This window comes from Onthophagus taurus, chromosome 3 (genome assembly GCF_036711975.1).
Source record: "Onthophagus taurus isolate NC chromosome 3, IU_Otau_3.0, whole genome shotgun sequence".
NCBI lineage: Eukaryota > Metazoa > Arthropoda > Insecta > Coleoptera > Scarabaeidae > Onthophagus > Onthophagus taurus.
In genome coordinates, this window is record NC_091968.1 from 3,944,287 (window position 1) to 3,965,333 (window position 21,047).

Below are 21,047 nucleotides of genomic sequence, written 5' to 3' on the forward strand. Positions count from 1 at the left end.
ATTCAGTTACATTGCTATTCTTTTCTCTATTTCTTTCTCTCCTATACGAACTTAAAAGACTTTTCATTTTAGCCTTTAATTCCTTCTTAGTTTTCTACCATAACTTCGGATTAAGATGGCAAAAGTGAATACAAATTCTCAATATACAAATAATATTAAATTGTAGGTACCTTTAAATCAACACAAATTTTCAAAACTTCTTAAATCTATATCAAAAGTAAACAAATTCTGTGTTCTACTTGTTTTAGCTGCATTACAAGGAGGACTTCCACGTAAAACTAAATCACAAAAATCAATTTTAGATATATTCGTTTCTTCGGGGTAGTAAAATGTCCAAGAATTTGATTTTTTTCGAAGAAATTTTATGACATAGTTACCCTCTTCTTGTATCTGCTCTATTTTCCCAACATAATGCAGACAGGTTCGTTTCGTTGGAAATTTGACTAATATGTAATCTCCAACAATAGCGGAAATCGCAGAATTCTTAAAATTTTCTGACATTTTGTCACCTACATCATAGTCAGCTGTATCACTTTCCTCTGGTATGGGTATTTTTTTCTTTTTGATATTTTTTGAAGGTTGTTCTCTTAAATTCTTTTGTACTGTATTTGCCGTTTTCTTATGCCTTTCAATTTTATCTTTTTTAGGCGTGCTTGTTAAAATTCTTGTACGTCCCTTTTGTCGACCTCTATTTGATGCAGTTCTTGGTTTTGCCTTGGGATATCCCATCACGGATTTAGGAGTTATTAATGTTATATTTTTTAAAGTAGCTATTGGTTTCTATTGGATAGTGGTGTGGTGGATTTGGAACGATTCAGAATTCTCATAAATTTCCGATGTAAAAACTTCCTGTGTTTCTACGTTTTTTGACAGTGGGCCTGGACTTTCTAGGATTTCTGCTGGTATACGATCAGTAACTGCAGACGTCAGAAAATCATCAGTGGTAAAATATAAAATAAGATTAAATGGGTGAACGTTAGCTTTTTGAAATCCGGATAAAATAATCTGTCTGGACATTGAAACATCGCAGGCAACTTTACTTAATCCAGAATGTGGTACAAGGTTACAGTTCTTCCGGGGTTTGACGTCATCCATGCAGAAGCTGCATTGTAGCGCGCTTTAAATAGTCCAAATATAGAAACATCTAGCGGTTGTAGCCGGTGGCTACAATGCGGCGGAAAGGTTAACAGAAATGATATCAAGCAGGGATTTTCTTTTGAAACTTTCGAATGTTTTATGTAATGATTTAAAGTTGATACAAAATTCTCATTCATCCTCCATTCTGATTTATGGACTAATCCCAAGCTATTTTCCGGCCCATTCATAAGCATGGGTTCATTTACTTATATTCTTGGAAATACGAAAGCAACACATCGTTACTAGTGTTCCTCTTAATTTTGCATTCGTATGCAAATTTTCGGGTTTGCTTTGTCATCAATCCATAATGAATTTTACTATATGTCAGTAGATACTCAGACAGCAACTCTCCGCAAAACCACTCAGACAGCAAATTTTTTAGCTTGCTGTATATGTCTTTGTAAAGCAGATCGAGAAAATCCTAAATCTGATGCTATATTTCTTACGGATACATTATTTTGCTGAACAGGAGTTTTTCTCTAGCGGTGAATTTTTCTTTTATACACCCCAGGCTTGTTAAATCTGTAACCAATAACGACCGAAACCTACCCACCTTTCCCCTATACATTAGGATTGTTTAGAGATTCATTCATAAATTGGTGTTCGCTTTCATGTATTTGATTTTGCAGGACTTTTTTCACATAGTTCCAAAAGGGAGCATTGAAAAACAATGTTGAGATTTAAATAACTTTGCCAAAATATCATCCTGTACAATGACTGCAGCTTTTTTTTAATGTATTTAATGGATGTAAAAGTTTGTAGCTTTTAACGTAAAATCTCGTTGTGATTCTTAAACATTCGTTTTTAGATTCCGAACGAATACAAGGATGAACTTAATATCTTTTCGATTTCCTAACTACCTTCGTGACGACTCCAAATGGCCCATTAATTCGTAGACACGTCCCCGTCGTTTTCGTTTCCCTCAGAAAATCACGTATTCTTCTCTATATTACCATCTCCAAAATCTGTAACGTACGCGTTGATGTTCCTTAAAACTTCTTGCGATTTTTTGCCTCTCACAATAATCTTTTTAAGCATTTTTTTATTCTTTTCTTTTTCTGCTTGATACAGTCTTTGGTTGGGTTGAATTGATGACGCTTATAAACGATATTGGGACCCCAAAAGTTTATGACTCGATTTATAACTTTGGTAAGTCCAATATGGTCCACTCTATCGTATCGTTTTCTGTACCCGTTGCGAAATTTTTTGCGATGGGTTTTTTTTCTTTTATAGTTTGATTTAGTTCTGTTTATCCCCAAGGTATATTATTATATTCGTTTTTTTTATAGTCATTAAGGTTTATGATTGTATTTTATGCTATATTTTAAAAGATTATAAAATGAATTTGGAATATTTATTTGGATTAATTAAATCTTTTTGGAATTTATTAAATATTAATGGATTGGGATGTCGTTGGGATTAATATAGTAAAATCTCAATATAACGAACTTCGGATATAACGGCCAAAATATTCTTAAGTCAGTATATTTAAATATAAATGTTAGTGCTCATAGAATATATGAGCACTATATAGAATTTGTTGGATAGAATCCAACTCTGATTATTTACCAAGTTGGTCTATTCCTTGTTGATAAAAAATAAACTCGGGGTATTCCCAGAGTTGTCTACAGGGTAATTAAAATTCGACCCCCACCATTGGGATCTCAGAAACCATAAGAGATACAGAAATGGTTAAATGGGGGCAAAGTTGCTTATCTTAGAGGTCATCATTTTTCAACTAAGGTTTTGGATCTAGCCGTTTTAGTTTTTAAAATATGGCCCAAAAACCAAAAAATGACTTTTTCGTTATAACTCCTTTATTTTTCGTTTTTTCATGAATCTGAAAAAACATTCTTAAGGCAACTTTTTATGAAAAATGTTGTGACACAGATAGAAATTTTCTCTGACATTTGCTTTTCGTGAAACTATTATCAGGTTTATTCTTTTTTTAATAATTCAATGTTTTTCTAAATGAAATACATTGCGTGATATATCATTGAAATCAGAATTCATTCATCCTATTCAAAAAATAGGATTTTTGGTGTGAAAATCAAATATGGCGTTCATAAGAAAAAATAAACCTGATGACAGTTTCACGAAAACGAAACGTCAGAGAAAATTTCTAGTTGTGTCATGACATTTTTCATAAAAAGTTGCTTTAAGAATGTTTTTTCAGATTCACGAAAAAACGAAAAATAAAGAAGATATAACGTAAAAAACGAAAAAGTCATTGTTTTCTTTTTCGGTCATATTATAAAAACTAAAACGGCTAGGTCCAAAAACTTTGTTGAAAAATGACCAGCTCTAAGATACGCAACTTTGCCTCCATTTAACCATTCCTGTATCTCTTATGGTTTCTGAGATCCCAATGGTGGGGGTCGAATTTGAATTACCCTGTATACTATGTATAAATCAAGGACGGTAGTTCTATAGTTCGTTTTTTTTCTATAATACCTGTCAAATTGTTGTAAAGTTGGCAAAATTAACAGGGAGTTTTGTTTTATCATGTTTTGAAATAAATATGTCATAAATGAACGCAAGAAAAAAACGCAATTTATTGGGAGTCGAACTAAAACGAGCAGTACTAAGGTGCAAATTGGAACTTACAGTCATTCGTCTTTGTAAAATATTTAATGTATTTTAGTATTTCAACAAATTCGTTTTCCTTAATTCAAAATTATTTATCAGGTTACTAAAACTGTTATTTACAATATATACCGTAATAGAGAAAATTTGCAAAATGCACAAACAGGAAGAAAAACAAAAGAGATATGGTTTAACAATTATTATTTAAGAGAACAGCTTGCAGCTGAAATTTTTCAAAATTTGATTAGAGGGAAACATTTTAACTTAAATGAACTGTTATATTTTGCAAAAAGAGAACTCGAATTCACTGGTTCACGAAGTTTATTATATACAGTAATTCGAGACATGGGTTTCAAATTTAAAAAAATTAATAGTCGAAAAATTTTAATGGAAAGAAATCATGTGATTACAGCTAAAGTAATATTTTTGATGCGCTATCTACAGTTAAAATATTCGGGGGAAGATATAAATTTTGTATTTTTGGACGAAACTTGGATATATAAGAATGGTTCTGAATTACGTAGGTGGGTAAAAGACTATGATAAACGTTCGGTTAACATAAAAATAAAAAGTGAAGGAGACAGGTTTACTGTACTACATGCAGGTTACAGAGGTGGCTTTTTAGAAAATTGCTTATTACTTTTTTAATAGTAAGAATACTGATAAAGATTATCACAAGACGATGAATTTCCAAATCTTTTATAATTGGGTCAATAAAAATCTAATTCCAGCAGTACAAAATTTATCTGGCAAAAATGTTGTGATAATGGATAATGCGCCCTATCATTCAGTCCTCAAAGAAAAAACACCCACACGATCATCAAAGAAAAGTGTTTTAATACAATTTTTATTTGAACATAATGTAAATGTTAATGAACGCGAAACAAACGCTCAACTTTGGGAATAAAAAAAGGTATGTCGTCGATGATCTTCTTCTGCAGCATAATATTGAAGTGTTGAGACTTGCTCCGTATCATTGTCAACATAATGCAATAGAACTAGTTTGGGCCTATTGCAAGACTTATTACAATAAGCATATCAACGATTCAACGATGTCCTTCCACGAGAAAAATCGTGTGATTAACGTGTGGCATACTGCTTTGTCAAATTGCACAGCAGAAATATGGAACAATTGCATAACTCACGTTGAGAACTTAATAGAAAAAGACTGGCATACTCATATGGGTAATACTTCCTTTAAGGATCTTCCTCCATTTATCATAAACCTCGAAGAGTCTGAATCAGAAGGTAATAAAGATGAATTCAGTGATGAAGACGATGAATAAAAAATGTTTTGGGGTGTTTATTTACCATTTGTTTTGTTCTATTTCATTCAATTAATTTTTTTTTAATTAAATTTATTAGTATTTTAACCGTTTTAACCTCAACTATTTAGTTACTGAAAATATTACTAAAAATCAGGAAAACAACATAAATTTTATAAGGGTCCCTAGATAATACCAACAGAAACCCTAAAAAATTTATATTGACAAGTATTATAGAAAAAAAACGAACTTATAGTTATAATTATTGTTATTCGGCGCTAGATTGTTGTATATTTTTGTTGAACTAAAACTAGAACTAACACTAGAAGTTACGGGTTTAGTCGTACGTCTCTCAAGACGACGAACCCCGAATGATTCTATTTCTAGGTCTAGTGTTAGTTTTAGTAACAGTGCTAGTGCAAAACTAGAAACATTCGGATTTAGCCGCTCGTCTTTCAAGACGGCTAAACCTGAATGATTCTAGTTCTAGGTCTTGTGTTAGTTCAAGTATAGTGCTAGTACAAAACTAGAACTCACACTAGACCTAGATCTAGAAACATTCGGATTTAGCCACACGTCTTTTAAGACGGCTAAACCCGAATGATTCTAGTTCTAGGTTTAGTGTTAGTTCTAGTTTTGCATTAACACTGTCACCAGAACTAACACTAGACCGAGAACTAGAAACATTCGGATTTAGCCGCTCGTCTCTCAAGACGGCTAAACCCGAAACTATTCTAGTTCTAGGTCTAGTGTTAGTTCTAGTTTTAATTGTTATTCATCGATGACGTCACAAACGGGCCTTCGCGCTGTACACCTGTTTCCGGAATGTAGCAGTACTCTTAGATTTTAACGTGCTTGGTATAAATATAAAGCCACGTAGATTGAACGCTACGACGTGGATTGCTGTGCGAATGTGTGTGCATTAAAATTGTTGGGCGATTTGCATTAAAAACCTTATTTTCCAATTAGTATATTAACCGAAACGTTGGCCGTAATATAATGAACCTTCAATCATTTCCAATTGTTGACTGACGGGTGGTAGTAAATTTAGTGTTCGGGAAATACTATGTCCGCGTATAATTGGAAATCGAGCTGTTCCCGATTGACAAGTTTCAAGTTTCGACGCGCAATTAATTCCGCTTATAAAATAGGGGGTGCCCCCGTGCGTCGCAGTTATCGAACGCCCGCAACAACCTCCCGTCGTTTTTGTTGTAACGTAATTTAGTATAGTAACTATCCCGTTATCTCGGCATTTATCTCTCGGAACGCGGGTTATTGGGAAAGTTGGCCTCTGAAATTCCTGAAATCGTTGGAAAGTTTTTAAAACCTCCTGAAAATAATAATAATAAATCAAGATATCGGCAGCGGAATTTGGAATCCGTTTCCATTATGGGACCTTTCCCGATAAATCTTTCGTCTGGCCCCGCCGCCGACGTCGCGGCTTTATCTAAATGAAAAGGAATCGTAGTAAGAACTCTGAAAAGAACTCTAAGACTGAAATTGTGTCTTGTTTTTGTTTCAGGCCCACTCCCCGCTTTTAAGCTCAAGCGACATCAAACCCGTAAGTATTTTCAACTTCCTTTTTAAACTCTTTTTTTCGTATCCTTTTCCTTAAAGTAGTTTTAAGTACCTCTTTCGTTCAAATTGATATCGATTTTAAAATATTAAAAAAAAATTAATTTGTTTTAATTTTTTCAAGGTTGATTTTTTTATATGTAGTGAAATAGAGAGGTAGTTTAGTTGAGATCGTTTGCCAGCTCGGCGAATTTACAATGGTCGATTACGTGACGCCCGGGGCGCGTCGCGACGCTTCTAAACAGTAACGTTCAGTGTGTAGAGAACGGCGTCGCGACGCTCGCGTCCCCACCGCCACCACGAAAAACATTTCGTTCGGGTTCTCCAACACGTTTTTGCATGTCTGAGAAAAAAATGGGATTCTCGCGTAATAAAACAAGTGCAGAAAGTGACAAAAAATTTGGTTTTCATTATAGTTCTTCATCACTTAGGGTTGGTAAATAAAAAAAATAATTTAAAAAGCTATTTTGATATTTAATTTTACGCGATTTTATTTGATTTGGGTGTTTAAGCATTACGATCTCGTTATATTTAAAGCGACAAAATCCATTAAAAACGGCGGATTGTGTCTGGAAAAGCCTGCGATACAGTTTTAGCGATGATCCATCTCTCCGTGTCTGCGTGTGTATATCTGTATTTTCGAGGCGTTATTTTTATCTACGGTTGGCTTAATAATAATCAATTTGCTTTTGTAAAAATAGATTTAAATTACACGGCGTTAGGTTATTAATTGGTCGGCTCGTGCCGATTTCAATTTGGCACTGATTTGAAATTTTGTTTAAACACGTGTTTAAAGTCTAACCAATAATTTATATTTTCTTCAAGCAGATAACGATAATAATTAATGTATTTAGTAATAACGTAACATATTGATTGGTGAATTTAAACTTGATGATAACTAAATTGTTGGTGGTTACATTGATTTATTTGGCATTGAAGTTGAGCGTCAATTACATTGATCTGTTTACTCGATACTCGCTGGCGAATTTACTCGCTGTGTAATATACCTAACCAGTGAATTGGGTACGAGTTGTTTGTATATGCACAAGTTTGTATTATATTCACAGGCAGTTATAATTTCAAAAAGCATTTTTACGAATTCGGTAGTTCGTATCGTTGATAGTTTGATTGTGTTTGCATAATGAGTTATCAACACCAAAAAATTCTAATACAACTGCAAATGAAAACGCACAGATCAGCATTTTTTTGATAACACCAAGTAATGAGTAATTTAATAATATAATTGATGGATCAAAAAAGGGGTTAATGAAAAAAGTTTCTTTTTTTTTATATGCAGGGAAAGTTGTTGTACTTGTAACGGTGTGTCTGTCAAAGCTGAAACCGAATAGCTTTCCTCGAGTTTACCTTATTATTACATTATAAACCAAAACTTTTTGGAAACACTTAAACTTCATTATACCTATTAATGATCGTACTCCTTTCCAGCTTGATATTTATAGGAAAGCGAAGACTGAATTAAAAGGGTTTGGCACTAAAGTACATCCATGGCATTCAAGTCAAGGCTTCGGAAAACTGATTTTGCCCAACAAAATGTATCAATCTGTTAATGTATATTATCAAAATGTTAATGGTCTTCGTACAAAAACGAGTGAATTTGATGTTAATTGTTCTAATTGTATCTATGATTTAATTGCTCTATCGGAAACTAATTTAGATCTTGGATCTAATACATTATTAGTGCATAAGTGCAACCTCGTACTAGCTGATGGTAAGTTTGATTTGGTTGGACATAACAGAGGTGGAGAAGTTCTGCTTGCTGTAGCTAGTCATTATGATGTTGAACTGTTTGATTCTACAGATATTCAGTCTTTTGTACCATTTGTCGATTGTTGATTTGGTAGTGCTCTTTATGGTCAGTGACCTTATACAGATATGTCAAATGTCTGGAATATAGCCAATAACTTCGCCATTTGTGATTTTAAAGAAATATGTTTCAAATAAAAAATTCTTTATTAATTGTGGTGCATTTTTTGGCGATATTTGCTTGTTTACATTGTTTTTTGTTTCTTTGCTATGGCAACTAATATCGGTATTTTAAATGGGATGCAAATGTTTTTTTGCATATTTTGATAGAGGACATATCCCTCTACGCGATGAACACATCAAATCATATGGTTGTATAAGAAAAAAATCGAGAAAAAACGCGTTTTCTAAAAATAGGTGAGTTTTGGGCCATCTGTATAATGCCGTTGACAGCTTTAAATGTCAAATAATTGACAGTTTAAACAAATATGGCACAATTAAGCGAACGACAAAGGATCCAAATATTAATAATGGTGATAGAAAACGCACTCAAAGTGAAGTTTGTATACTGTTCAATAATATTTACCCGGATACACAAATCACACAATCCACAGTATCCAAAATATTAAAAAAAAATTCTTTAACACCGAAGTGTTAAAAACCTTCCAAAAAATGGACGGCCGAAGACAGCTACCAATGACGAAACTACATTAAATGTGTATCACCGTACTTATACGTCATTAATTTTTCATATTTATTGAATCTGTCATTTTTTTGACATTTAAGGCTATTAATTGCTGACTTAATATTTTCAGAAAACACATTTTTTCTCAATTTTTTTGTTATACAACCATATTTGATATGTTTATCCTCCATCAAAGTATGCAAAAAGAACATGCATCCTATTTAAAATAACAATGTTGGTTGCCATAGCAACGAAACAAAAACAATATAAACAAGTAAATATCGCCAAAAAATGCGTCACGCTTAATAAAGAAAATTGTGTATAAAACATTTTTCTTTAAAACTACAAATGGCGAAGTGATTGGCTATATTCCAGACATTTGACACACCCTGTATATCGTGGTGTTGTACATACCTCCTGATAATCCGCAACCTGATTTGCTATGTTTCTTGGACGCCTTGGAACATAAAGCTTTGAATTGACCTACCCTTGGTGATTTTAATTTGCCTGAATGTATTAAGGCACCTGGCATATCAATCAAATGTGGAAAAACGGAGTTATTTCGTAATTTCTGTGACTTTCTGGACCTTCGTCAACTCAATCATATATTAAACTGTGACAATCGTCTATTGGATTTGGTTCTGACAAATACTGATCATCGGTTTAATCTTGTCCATGATGATTTGGGTGGTCGCTATAATTTTCGAAGAGCCAACTTTTCTAGCTTTTCTAAATGTGCAGGTTAATGCGGATGATGCTTTGCATACAAAGTTGCATGAGACTTTGGATTTCTTTGTTCCTAAGAGATTGTGTCGTAGATTCTCATACCCTATTTTGGTACTCACCAGAAATTAAGCAGCTATTAAAATTGAAAGAGTATTATAGGAAGAAGCGTAGGAGAAGCAATAGTGGAATATAAAAGACAGGTGTTTAACTAAACAGAAAATCTCTGATGCGTATGCTTCCTTTACTATTAGTGCTGAACAATCGCTTAGTTCTGATCCCCGTAACTTTTGGAGTTATATAAGACAGAAAACTACGACCTCTCGACTTCCTGACAAAATGATGTGTAACTGAAGAGCAGGTTTTTCATTTCCTAAAAAGATTACCTAATAAATTTATTGCTGGTTATGATGATCTTCTTGCATTTTTCATTCGTGATTGCTGTGCAGTTTTTGCAGTTCCGCTTTATATAATAATTAACCTATCCTTAAGCACTTGCTCGTTTCCTAAATTTTGGAAGCACTCACGCATTATTTCTATATTCAAACATTTCGAACGTACCAACATTACTGATTATTGATCGATATCGTTATTGTCCTATTTCGCTAAAGTATTTGAACAGATTATTTACATGATGATTTATCCCCAGGTTCAGTCATTTGTGTCACCATATCAACATGGGTTTATCAAGCGTCATTCAACGATTACCATTCTCGCGGTGGTTACTGATGTGATTTGTAAATCTTTGGATAGGGGCGGTCAGGTGGATGTGGTATACATTGATTTTTCTAAGACATTCGTTCTGATTCATCATGACATCCTCTTGTATAAACTTAGTGCTTTTGGCCTATCTCCTAAGTTTATGAAACTATTTACCTCTTACCTGTTGGGTCGTATAAATTATGTGTACTACAACAGTTATGTGTCTATAGAGTTTACGGCTAGGTCTGGTGTTCCTCAGGGCTCTAATCTAGGCCCCCTACTATTTGTTGTCTTCTTGAATAACCTTCTAGACAAATTCTATACTAGCTGTTTTGACGTAATTTTTCGGACCGTGATGTTGTCAGTCTTCAGTCGGACTTGGGCGTCTTTGTGGAATGGTGTAGCCGTTATCAGCTAACGATTAGCTGTCTCCTCGTCCATCTTCTTATTATATAGATGTTCTTCTTGAGAAACTATTTAGAATCAAGGATCTGGGAGTTACTTTTGATCGGAAATTGTCTTTTGTTCCGCACATTGAAGATATTGTATCTTCTGCTGATTTTTGACCTTTGTATTGTCCTAAATGAAATATGGCTCTGTAATTTGGTCACCACTATATGTGTGTCATAGACTTATACTGGAAAGGATTCAAAGGAGATTTACATAGGAGATTCGTAGTACCAGCGAGTTTTATCTGAGGAATTGCAAATCCAATATTTTAGCCAACTCCCCGGTGTAGAGGATGTGTAAACTAACTAATAATAATAGTGTAGGAGTATTTATGTGAGTTATATTTGTTTTATAGCATGTGCTATTTCTTTTGTTCTCTTGTAATATTGTTCTATAATTGATCTTTGTTGGTCAATAAAGTGAATTATTATAATACAAAATTTTCTTTTATTGTAGTTGTATTATGTCAATACATATTGCTTAAGACAATTGTATCTCCTCATTTGGAGTAAGTCTTGTCTATAAGACGTTAGACATGTCTAAATTTTTGAAAGCTATACTCAAGTTGAGCTAATGTCTTCCATTTACTGGAGGAATTGGGTTTGGTCATCTCAACACTTATTGTGGGGGACTTTAATTTGACTATCTCTTTTTACTAATTATGTGAAGAAACTTACACCAAGACAAAGTCGCTTGTTTTTGTAATTTTTTGGACTTGTAGCAACTTGACGCCTTATCTCTGCTGGTGTAGCACCACTCAACGCTTGGTATTTGTTTCTTGTTCATCTGATTTAAAGATAAAATTTGCAAAGACGAAAGAAAAAACAAGAATCTGGTGGTTGGTTCTGGTATGTTGGTTCCAGTTGTATTATGTCAATACATATTGCTTAAAGCAACTGTATCTCCTGATTTGGAGTAAGTCTTGTCTGCAAGGCGTTAGACAGGTTTAAATCTAGGAGAGCTATACGTTACCTGAGCAAACGTCTTCCACTTACTGGAGGAATTGGAGTTGGACATCTCAACAATTTTTGTGGAGAACTTTAATTTGACTATCTTTCTTTACTAATTATGTGAAGAAACTTGCACCAAGACAAAGTCGCTGGTTTTTGTAACTTTTTGAACTTGTAGCAACTTGACGCTTTATCTCTGCCGGTGTAGCACCACTCAACGCTTGATATTTATTGCTTGTTCATCTAATTTAAAGAGAAAATTTGCAAAAATGAAAGGAGAAACAAGAATCTGGTGGTTGATTCCAGTATGTTTAGTTTCCAGTTGTATTATGTCAATACATATTATTTTAGACAATCGTATCTCCTGATTTTATAGCAAGTCTTATCTGTAAGGTGTTAGACACGTCTAAAGTTATGAAAGCTAACTCTAGCTGAGCTAACGTCTTCCACTTACTGGAGGAATTGGAGTTGAACATTTCAACACTTATTGTTTGGGGACTTTAATTTGACTATCTTTCTTTACTAATTGTGTAAAGAAACTTGCACCACAACAAAATCGTTTGTTTTTTGAAATTTTTTGGACTTGTAGCAACTTAACGCCTTATCTCTGCGGGTGTAGCACCACTCAACTCTTGATATTTTTTGCTTGTTCATCTGATTTAAAGAGAACATTTGCAAAGACGAAAAAAAGACGATAATATGGTGGGTTCCAGTTGTATTATGTCAATACATATTGCTTAAGACATTTGTATCTCCTGATTTGGAGTAAGTCTTGTCTGAAGGCGTTGGACACGTCTAAAGTTATGAAAGCTATACTTTAGTTGAGCTAACGTCTTCCACTTACTGGAGGAATTGGAGTTGGACATCTCAACACTTATTGCGGGGGACTTTAATTTGACTATCTTTCTTTACTAATTATGTAAAGAAACTTGCACCAAGACAAAGTCGTTTGTTTTTGTAACTTTTTGGACTTATAGCAACTTGACGCTTTATCTCTGAGGGTGTAGCACCACTTAACTTTTGATATTTATTGCGTGTTCATCCGGTTTAAAGAGAACATTTGCAAAGACGAGAATATGGTGGGTTCCAGTTGTATTATGTCAATACATATTGCTTAAGACATTTGTATCTCGTGATTTGGAGTAAATCTTGTCTGAAGGTATCAGACACGTCTAAAGTTATGAAAGCTATACTCTAACTGAGCTAACGTCTTCCACTTACTGGAGGAATTGGAGTTGAGCATCTCAACACTTCTTGTTGAGGACTTTAATTTGACTATCTTTCCTTACTAATTGTGTAAAGAAACTTGCACCAAGACAAAGGCGCTTGTTTTTGTAACTTTTTGGACTTGTAGCAACTTAACGCTTTATCTCTGAGGGTGTAGCACCACTCAACTCTTGATATTTATTGCGCGTTCATCTGATTTAAAGCGAAAATCTACAAAGAGGAAAGAAAAAAAACGAATCTGGTGTATGTAGTGATTACGGGAAATTTATAAATCAACTTTCATAAATAATAATAGCTTTCGGTTCAAAATATTAAATTATTCCAATCGACTTGCTTCTCTATGAACATAACTCATCCGTACTAAATCATTAACTGGTGTGAAGTTATCCATAAATCCCAGCAATAAACTTAAAACATTAATAATTCCGTAACCAATACGATTTGGGTAACCAAATTTCACACACAGGTCACTCTTACCCTCAAGAACAGCTAACCACCCCCATTTGGTAAAAAAAAAATTTTTCAACCCTCACCCCCGAAAAAGGGATGTTTTCGCCCTGATGGGCACCTTCGAATTAAACGAAATTTTACCACATAATAGAACACACTTCTAAGTATTTTTATCAATTTTCAAAACACCGTAAGCCCTAACGGTTTTCGAGAAAAAAAATCAGTATTATAAACCGCGGATGGGACTTTAGGGGTGAATTTGACCCCGTTGAGCACCTTCAAAATTGATGAAATTTTAGGATGATTTAGAGGATGCCTTTAGCAATTGAAATCAACCATCCAAACACCGTAAGGTATAACGGTTTCCGAGAAAAAAAATGTGTTATTAGACACTATAGGTACACAGCCCGGCGCGGACTTTGGGGGTGAATTTGACCCAGTTGGGCACCTCCAAAATTGACGAAATTTTAGGATGATTTAGAGGATGCTTTTAGCGATTGAAATCAACCATCCAAACACCGTAATGTATTACGGTTTCCGAGAAAAAAAAAAGTGTTATTAGACACTATAGGTATACAGCGCGGCGCGGACTTTGGGGGTGAATTTGACCCCGTTGGGCACCTCCAAAATTGACGAAATTTTAGGATGATTTAGAGGATGGCTTTAGCAATTGATATCAACCATCCAAACACCGTAATGTATTACGGTTTCCGAGAAAAAAAATGTGTTATTAGACACTATAGGTATACAGCGCGGCGCGGACTTTGGGGGTGAATTTGACCCCGTTGGGCACCTCCAAAATTGACGAAATTTTAGGATGATTTAGAGGATGCCTTTAGCGATTGAAATCAACCATCCAAACACCGTAATGTATTACGGTTTCCGAGAAAAAAAAAGTGTTACTAGACACTATAGGTATACAGCGCGGCGCGGACTTTGGGGGTGATTTTGACCCCGTTGGGCACCTCCAAAATTGATGAAATTTTAGGATGATTTAGAGGATGCCTTTAGCGATTGAAATCAACCATCCAAACACCGTAAGGTATTACGGTTTCCGAGAAAAAAAATGTGTTATATTAGACACTATAGGTACACAGCGCGGCGCGGACTTTGGGGGTGAATTTGACCCCGTTGGGCACCTCCAAAATTGACGAAATTTTAGGATGATTTAGAGGATGCCTTTAGCGATTGAAATCAACCATCCAAACACCGTAATGTATTACGGTTTCCGAGAAAAAAAATGCGTTATTAGACACTATAGGTATACAGCGCGGCGCGGACTTTGGGGGTGAATTTGACCCCGTTGGGCACCTCCAAAATTGACGAGATTTTAGGATGATTTAGAGGATGCCTTTAGCAATTGATATCAACCATCCAAACACCGTAATGTATTACGGTTTCCGAGAAAAAAAATGTGTTATTAGACACTATAGGTACAGAGCGCGGCGCGGACTTTGGGGGTGAATTTGACCCCGTTGGGCACCTCCAAAATTGATGAAATTTTAGGATGATTTAGAGGATGCCTTTAGCGATTGAAATCAACCATCCAAATACCGTAATGTATTACGGTTTCCGAGAAAAAAAATGTGTTATTAGACACTATAGGTATACAGCGCGGCGGGGACTTTGGGGGTGAATTTGACCACGTTGGGCACCTCCAAAATTGACGAAATTTTAGGATGATTTAGAGGATGCCTTTAGCGATTGAAATCAACCATCCAAACACCGTAATGTATTACGGTTTCCGACAAAAAAAATGTGTTATTAGACACTATAGGTATACAGCGCGGCGTGGACTTTGGGGGTGAATTTGACCCCGTTTGGCACCTCCAAAATTGACGAAATTTTAGGATGATTTAGAGGATGCCTTTAGCGATTGAAATCAACCATCCAAACACCGTAATGTATTACGGTTTCCGAGAAAAAAAAAGTGTTACTAGACACTATAGGTATACAGCGCGGCGCGGACTTTGGGGGTGAAATTGACCCCGTTTGGCACCTCCAAAATTGACGAAATTTTAGGATGATTTAGAGGATGCCTTTAGCGATTGAAATCAACCATCCAAACACCGTAATGTATTACGGTTTCCGAGAAAAAAAATGTGTTATTAGACACTATAGGTATACAGCGCGGCGCGGACTTTGGGGGTGAATTTGACCCCGTTGGGCACCTCCAAAATTGATGAAATTTTAGGATGATTTAGAGGATGCCTTTAGCAATTTAAATCGACCATCCAAACACCGACCACGGCTTCAGAGAAACAATTTCGTTATTAAATTGTACACGTATGTAGAGCAGATAGTAGGTGCCTTTAGCGATTTTAATAGATTATGAAAACTGCGAAACTCTTAATATTTCATGGAAAAAATAAATTTTGTTAAGAAAGGCATTTTGTAGTTTTATGGGCTTTTAGTCGTTACTGGCAAAGGGTAAGAACTCCGCCACGTGCAGTTACAAAAGGCGCAGGTATTAAGGAAAAAATATGTCCATATTTTTTGCATTATAAGTGCATTCCGGGAAAATAGTTGCCGACTTATTCGGTGTTGTTTTAGAGCGTCATACACATTTTTTAGATTTTGCCCGAAAGGTGAGGAGTAAACTTATAATATATAAAGATTCCTCAGCTATTGCAGAGATCAGCTGTTCTAGTTATCTCTTGTTAAAACCAGTGACCAGTGAAGATGTCGACGAAATTACTGTTTTTGGGCGATAGTAATTTTTGCCGAATGCTACGTACTAGAACTAACTACAAAGTATTTGTTCTAACAGATGTGAAATTAATTCCTACTAATGGTATATATTTTAGGACGACAACCAAAACAGTCAAGCAACGGAAAATATTTCCTCGACTTAGCAGTAGGCGGTCAAACAATACTAAAACTTTTGCGGCGCGCAAAGTGTATTCCAAAAACATGTTACCCTTGGTTTTGTGGAGATATTGTTGAACGTCATATCGTTATAATGATAAGAACTAAAGATATACTCCATAAAACATCACCATCCCAACTGAAGTCCCAATATTCTCACCTCTTCCGCTTCCTTCTTTCCTTAAATCCTAAAGGAATACAAATTTGCACAATTCCTCCCTGCAAAAACTTCGAGTCTGTGAACGTAAGATATTATAACTTCTCTGTCATGCTATAAATAAATACTCTCCATGCCTTTATAGGAAATCAATCATTACATTCGACGGTTTTGTGCTGAAAAGCAAATCAATTGTACCGACATTGAAGCAATTGTTAACAGAACCATGATGGAAGGGTAACAAAACGTAAAAATGTTTCTTTTCTTATGTATTTAATACAAATTTCTACACAGGGATGGCATTTACTTAAATGAACAAGGGTTGGAAACGGTCTGGAACGCGGTAGCAAGTAATTATAATCATATTCTCAATCCATTACACAATTTAATTATAAGTAAAACAGACCATTAATATAATAAATTTCTTTCTCTATCAAAAGTTTTTTTTCTATCAAAAGTCCGCCTTCAAATCATCCTAAAATTTCATCAATTTTGGAGGTGCCCAACAGGGTCAAATTCACCCCCAAAGTCCGCGCCGCGCTGTGTACCTATAGTGTCTAATAACACATTTTTTTTTCTCGGAAACCGTAATACATTACGGTGTTTGGATGGTTGATTTCAATCGCTAAAGGCATCCTCTAAATCATCCTAAAATTTCGTCAATTTTGGAGGTGCCCAACGGGGTCAAATTCACCCCCAAAGTCCGCGCCGCGATCTGTACCTATAGTGTCTAGTAACACATTTTTTTTCTCGGAAACCGTAATACATTACGGTGTTTGGATGGTTGATTTCAATCGCTAAAGGCATCCTCTAAATCATCCTAAAATTTCGTCAATTTTGGAGGTGCCCAACGGGGTCAAATTCACCCCCAAAGTCCGCGCCGCGATCTGTACCTATAGTGTCTAGTAACACATTTTTTTTCTCGGAAACCGTAATACATTACGGTGTTTGGATGGTTGATATCAATTGCTAAAGCCATCCTCTAAATCATCCTAAAATTTCGTCAATTTTGGAGGTGCCCAACGGGGTCAAATTCACCCCCAAAGTCCGCGCCGCGCTGTATACCTATAGTGTCTAATAACACATTTTTTTTCTCGGAAACCGTAATACATTACGGTGTTTGGATGGTTGATTTCAATCGCTAAAGGCATCCTCTAAATCATCCTAAAATTTCGTCAATTTTGGAGGTGCCCAACGGGGTCAATTTCACCCCCAAAGTCCGCGCCGCGCTGTATACCTATAGTGTCTAGTAACACTTTTTTTTTCTCGGAAACCGTAATACATTACGGTGTTTGGATGGTTGATTTCAATCGCTAAAGGCATCCTCTAAATCATCCTAAAATTTCGTCAATTTTGGAGGTGCCCAACGGGGTCAAATTCACCCCCAAAGTCCGCGCCGCGCTGTATACCTATAGTGTCTAATAACACATTTTTTTTCTCGGAAACCGTAATACATTACGGTGTTTGGATGGTTGATATCAATTGCTAAAGCCATCCTCTAAATCATCCTAAAATTTCGTCAATTTTGGAGGTGCCCAACGGGGTCAAATTCACCCCCAAAGTCCGCGCCGCGCTGTATACCTATAGTGTCTAATAACACATTTTTTTTCTCGGAAACCGTAATACATTACGGTGTTTGGATGGTTGATTTCAATCGCTAAAGGCATCCTCTAAATCATCCTAAAATTTCGTCAATTTTGGAGGTGCCCAACGGGGTCAAATTCACCCCCAAAGTCCGCGCCGCGATCTGTACCTATAGTGTCTAGTAACACATTTTTTTTCTCGGAAACCGTAATACATTACGGTGTTTGGATGGTTGATATCAATTGCTAAAGCCATCCTCTAAATCATCCTAAAATTTCGTCAATTTTGGAGGTGCCCAACGGGGTCAAATTCACCCCCAAAGTCCGCGCCGCGCTGTATACCTATAGTGTCTAATAACACATTTTTTTTCTCGGAAACCGTAATACATTACGGTGTTTGGATGGTTGATTTCAATCGCTAAAGGCATCCTCTAAATCATCCTAAAATTTCGTCAATTTTGGAGGTGCCCAACGGGGTCAATTTCACCCCCAAAGTCCGCGCCGCGCTGTATACCTATAGTGTCTAGTAACACTTTTTTTTTCTCGGAAACCGTAATACATTACGGTGTTTGGATGGTTGATTTCAATCGCTAAAGGCATCCTCTAAATCATCCTAAAATTTCGTCAATTTTGGAGGTGCCCAACGGGGTCAAATTCACCCCCAAAGTCCGCGCCGCGCTGTATACCTATAGTGTCTAATAACACATTTTTTTTCTCGGAAACCGTAATACATTACGGTGTTTGGATGGTTGATATCAATTGCTAAAGCCATCCTCTAAATCATCCTAAAATTTCGTCAATTTTGGAGGTGCCCAACGGGGTCAAATTCACCCCCAAAGTCCGCGCCGCGCTGTATACCTATAGTGTCTAATAACACTTTTTTTTTCTCGGAAACCGTAATACCTTACGGTGTTTGGATGGTTGATTTCAATCGCTAAAAGCATCCTCTAAATCATCCTAAAATTTCGTCAATTTTGGAGGTGCCCAACTGGGTCAAATTCACCCCCAAAGTCCGCGCCGGGCTGTGTACCTATAGTGTCTAATAACACATTTTTTTTCTCGGAAACCGTTATACCTTACGGTGTTTGGATGGTTGATTTCAATTGCTAAAGGCATCCTCTAAATCATCCTAAAATTTCATCAATTTTGAAGGTGCTCAACGGGGTCAAATTCACCCCTAAAGTCCCATCCGCGGTTTATAATACTGATTTTTTTTCTCGAAAACCGTTAGGGCTTACGGTGTTTTGAAAATTGATAAAAATACTTAGAAGTGTGTTCTATTATGTGGTAAAATTTCGTTTAATTCGAAGGTGCCCATCAGGGCGAAAACATCCCTTTTTCGGGGGTGAGGGTTGAAAAATTTTTTTTTTACCAAATGGGGGTGGTTAGCTGTTCTTGAGGGTAAGAGTGACCTGTGTGTGAAATTTGGTTACCCAAATCGTATTGGTTACGGAATTATTAATGTTTTAAGTTTATTGCTGGGATTTATGGATAACTTCACACCAGTAATCATTATCACATCTTGTTGAATAAGTTCTGCAAGATAGATGTTCTCACGGACCGGATGCTTCATCTCATATTTTCAACTGATGATATTTATTTATTAACCAATTCGTGTTAAATTAATCCAATAGTTAATTTACTTTATGTTAAGAATCATTACTTAACTTTACTATTTTCTTGATTAATTTGATTTCTTTTTTATTTTAGGTGAATGGGGATGATGATTGGGAGGATGAAGAAATTATGTTGGAACGTGGAACCGCCGGTTTGGGATTTAGTATCGCCGGCGGAACCGACAACCCTCACATCGGCGACGACACGGCGATTTACATCACAAAACTTATAGCTGGCGGCGCTGCCTCCACCGACGGTCGCCTTAAAGTGAATGACTCCATTCTCCAAGTCAATGAAGTCTCGGTGGTGAATGTACCCCATGCGGCCGCCGTCGATGCCTTGAAAAAAGCCGGAAACTCCGTTCGATTGGTGAGATTTTAAATTTTAATTCAATCAATATTCAAAGTTTTAATCGCTCATCGTTTCGTTTACGTTTCCCGTTATCTTTCATAATATCATCACGCGAGATACTGCGGTTAACGTAAATCAAACACGGCGCTTTGCGACATTGTTGCAGTCGGTTTTCTTGAAACCCATTGTTTAGTTGTGTTTGGGACTCTTTAAAAGATGTACGTCTTTTATTCTCCGGGTATTTCAAAGAAAATTGTTAAATTTAGTCAAAGTTATGATTTTGCTATTGAAGGGGTGGTGATTATTGGAAAGGTTTTTAATAAAAAACTTAATAATTATTTCAAATTTTTAATTCAATCCTTTTTCTTCTTGTAGTGGGTTCGTAGGAGGAAATCAAGAAATTTACGCGTTCTCGAAATTGAGCTGGTGAAGGGAAACAAGGGTTTAGGATTTAGCATAGCCGGAGGGATCGGAAACCAACATATTCCCGGAGACAATGGAATCTATGTTACTAAGGTCATGGAAGGGGGTGCTGCCCAAGTGGACGGACGATTGGCTGTTGGAGATAAATTGGTCGGAGTTAGGGATAGTGCTGTAAGTTTATTTTAAATTGTAAAACTATTTTATTAAAGGATTGGAAAAGTTAAGTTTTATTAAACTTTTTTAGTTTGTAATGCAAGCTTTCAACTTTTTACTTTATGAAAACATAATTAAAACTTTTAAAGCTTTACAAAGTAATTTAATTTTAATTTTTCGTAATACATTTTTGTGTTTGTCAAATAACAATAACGATGAAAATATAATTTCTTTTCGTTTTTATAGTGTAAATTCATAAAACCTATTGGAGTAAAACTTTGTAAAAGTTCGCTTCAGCTTTATAAAAACGTTGTAAGCAACTGCCGTAAATTTACGTCAATTTACGACTTGGTTTTACCGTGGTGTAAACACCGAGCTTGT

General features: G+C 35.8%; 1 protein-coding gene and 1 long non-coding RNA gene across 14 annotated transcripts in view; both read left to right on the forward strand.

Annotated features, from left to right (window-relative positions):
• Positions 1 to 21,047, forward strand: part of LOC111418340 (discs large 1) — a 439,942-nt gene that overhangs the window by 376,769 nt on the left and 42,126 nt on the right. For all 12 annotated transcript variants that reach the window (XM_071194892.1, XM_071194889.1, XM_071194887.1 and 9 more), the window contains 3 exons: positions 6,511 to 6,549; positions 19,833 to 20,108; positions 20,466 to 20,684. In XM_071194892.1, coding sequence (XP_071050993.1) covers positions 6,511 to 6,549; positions 19,833 to 20,108; positions 20,466 to 20,684 — 534 coding nt within the window. The remainder of the gene's footprint in view (positions 1 to 6,510; positions 6,550 to 19,832; positions 20,109 to 20,465; positions 20,685 to 21,047) is intronic.
• On the forward strand, positions 15,681 to 16,978 carry LOC139429274 (uncharacterized). 2 transcript variants are annotated; one of them, XR_011639954.1, is made up of 4 exons: positions 15,681 to 16,268; positions 16,322 to 16,626; positions 16,685 to 16,776; positions 16,834 to 16,978. It is a non-coding gene; the product is annotated as an uncharacterized lncRNA (long non-coding RNA). The 2 variants fall into 2 exon arrangements; XR_011639953.1 differs by having other exon boundaries at positions 15,684 to 16,626.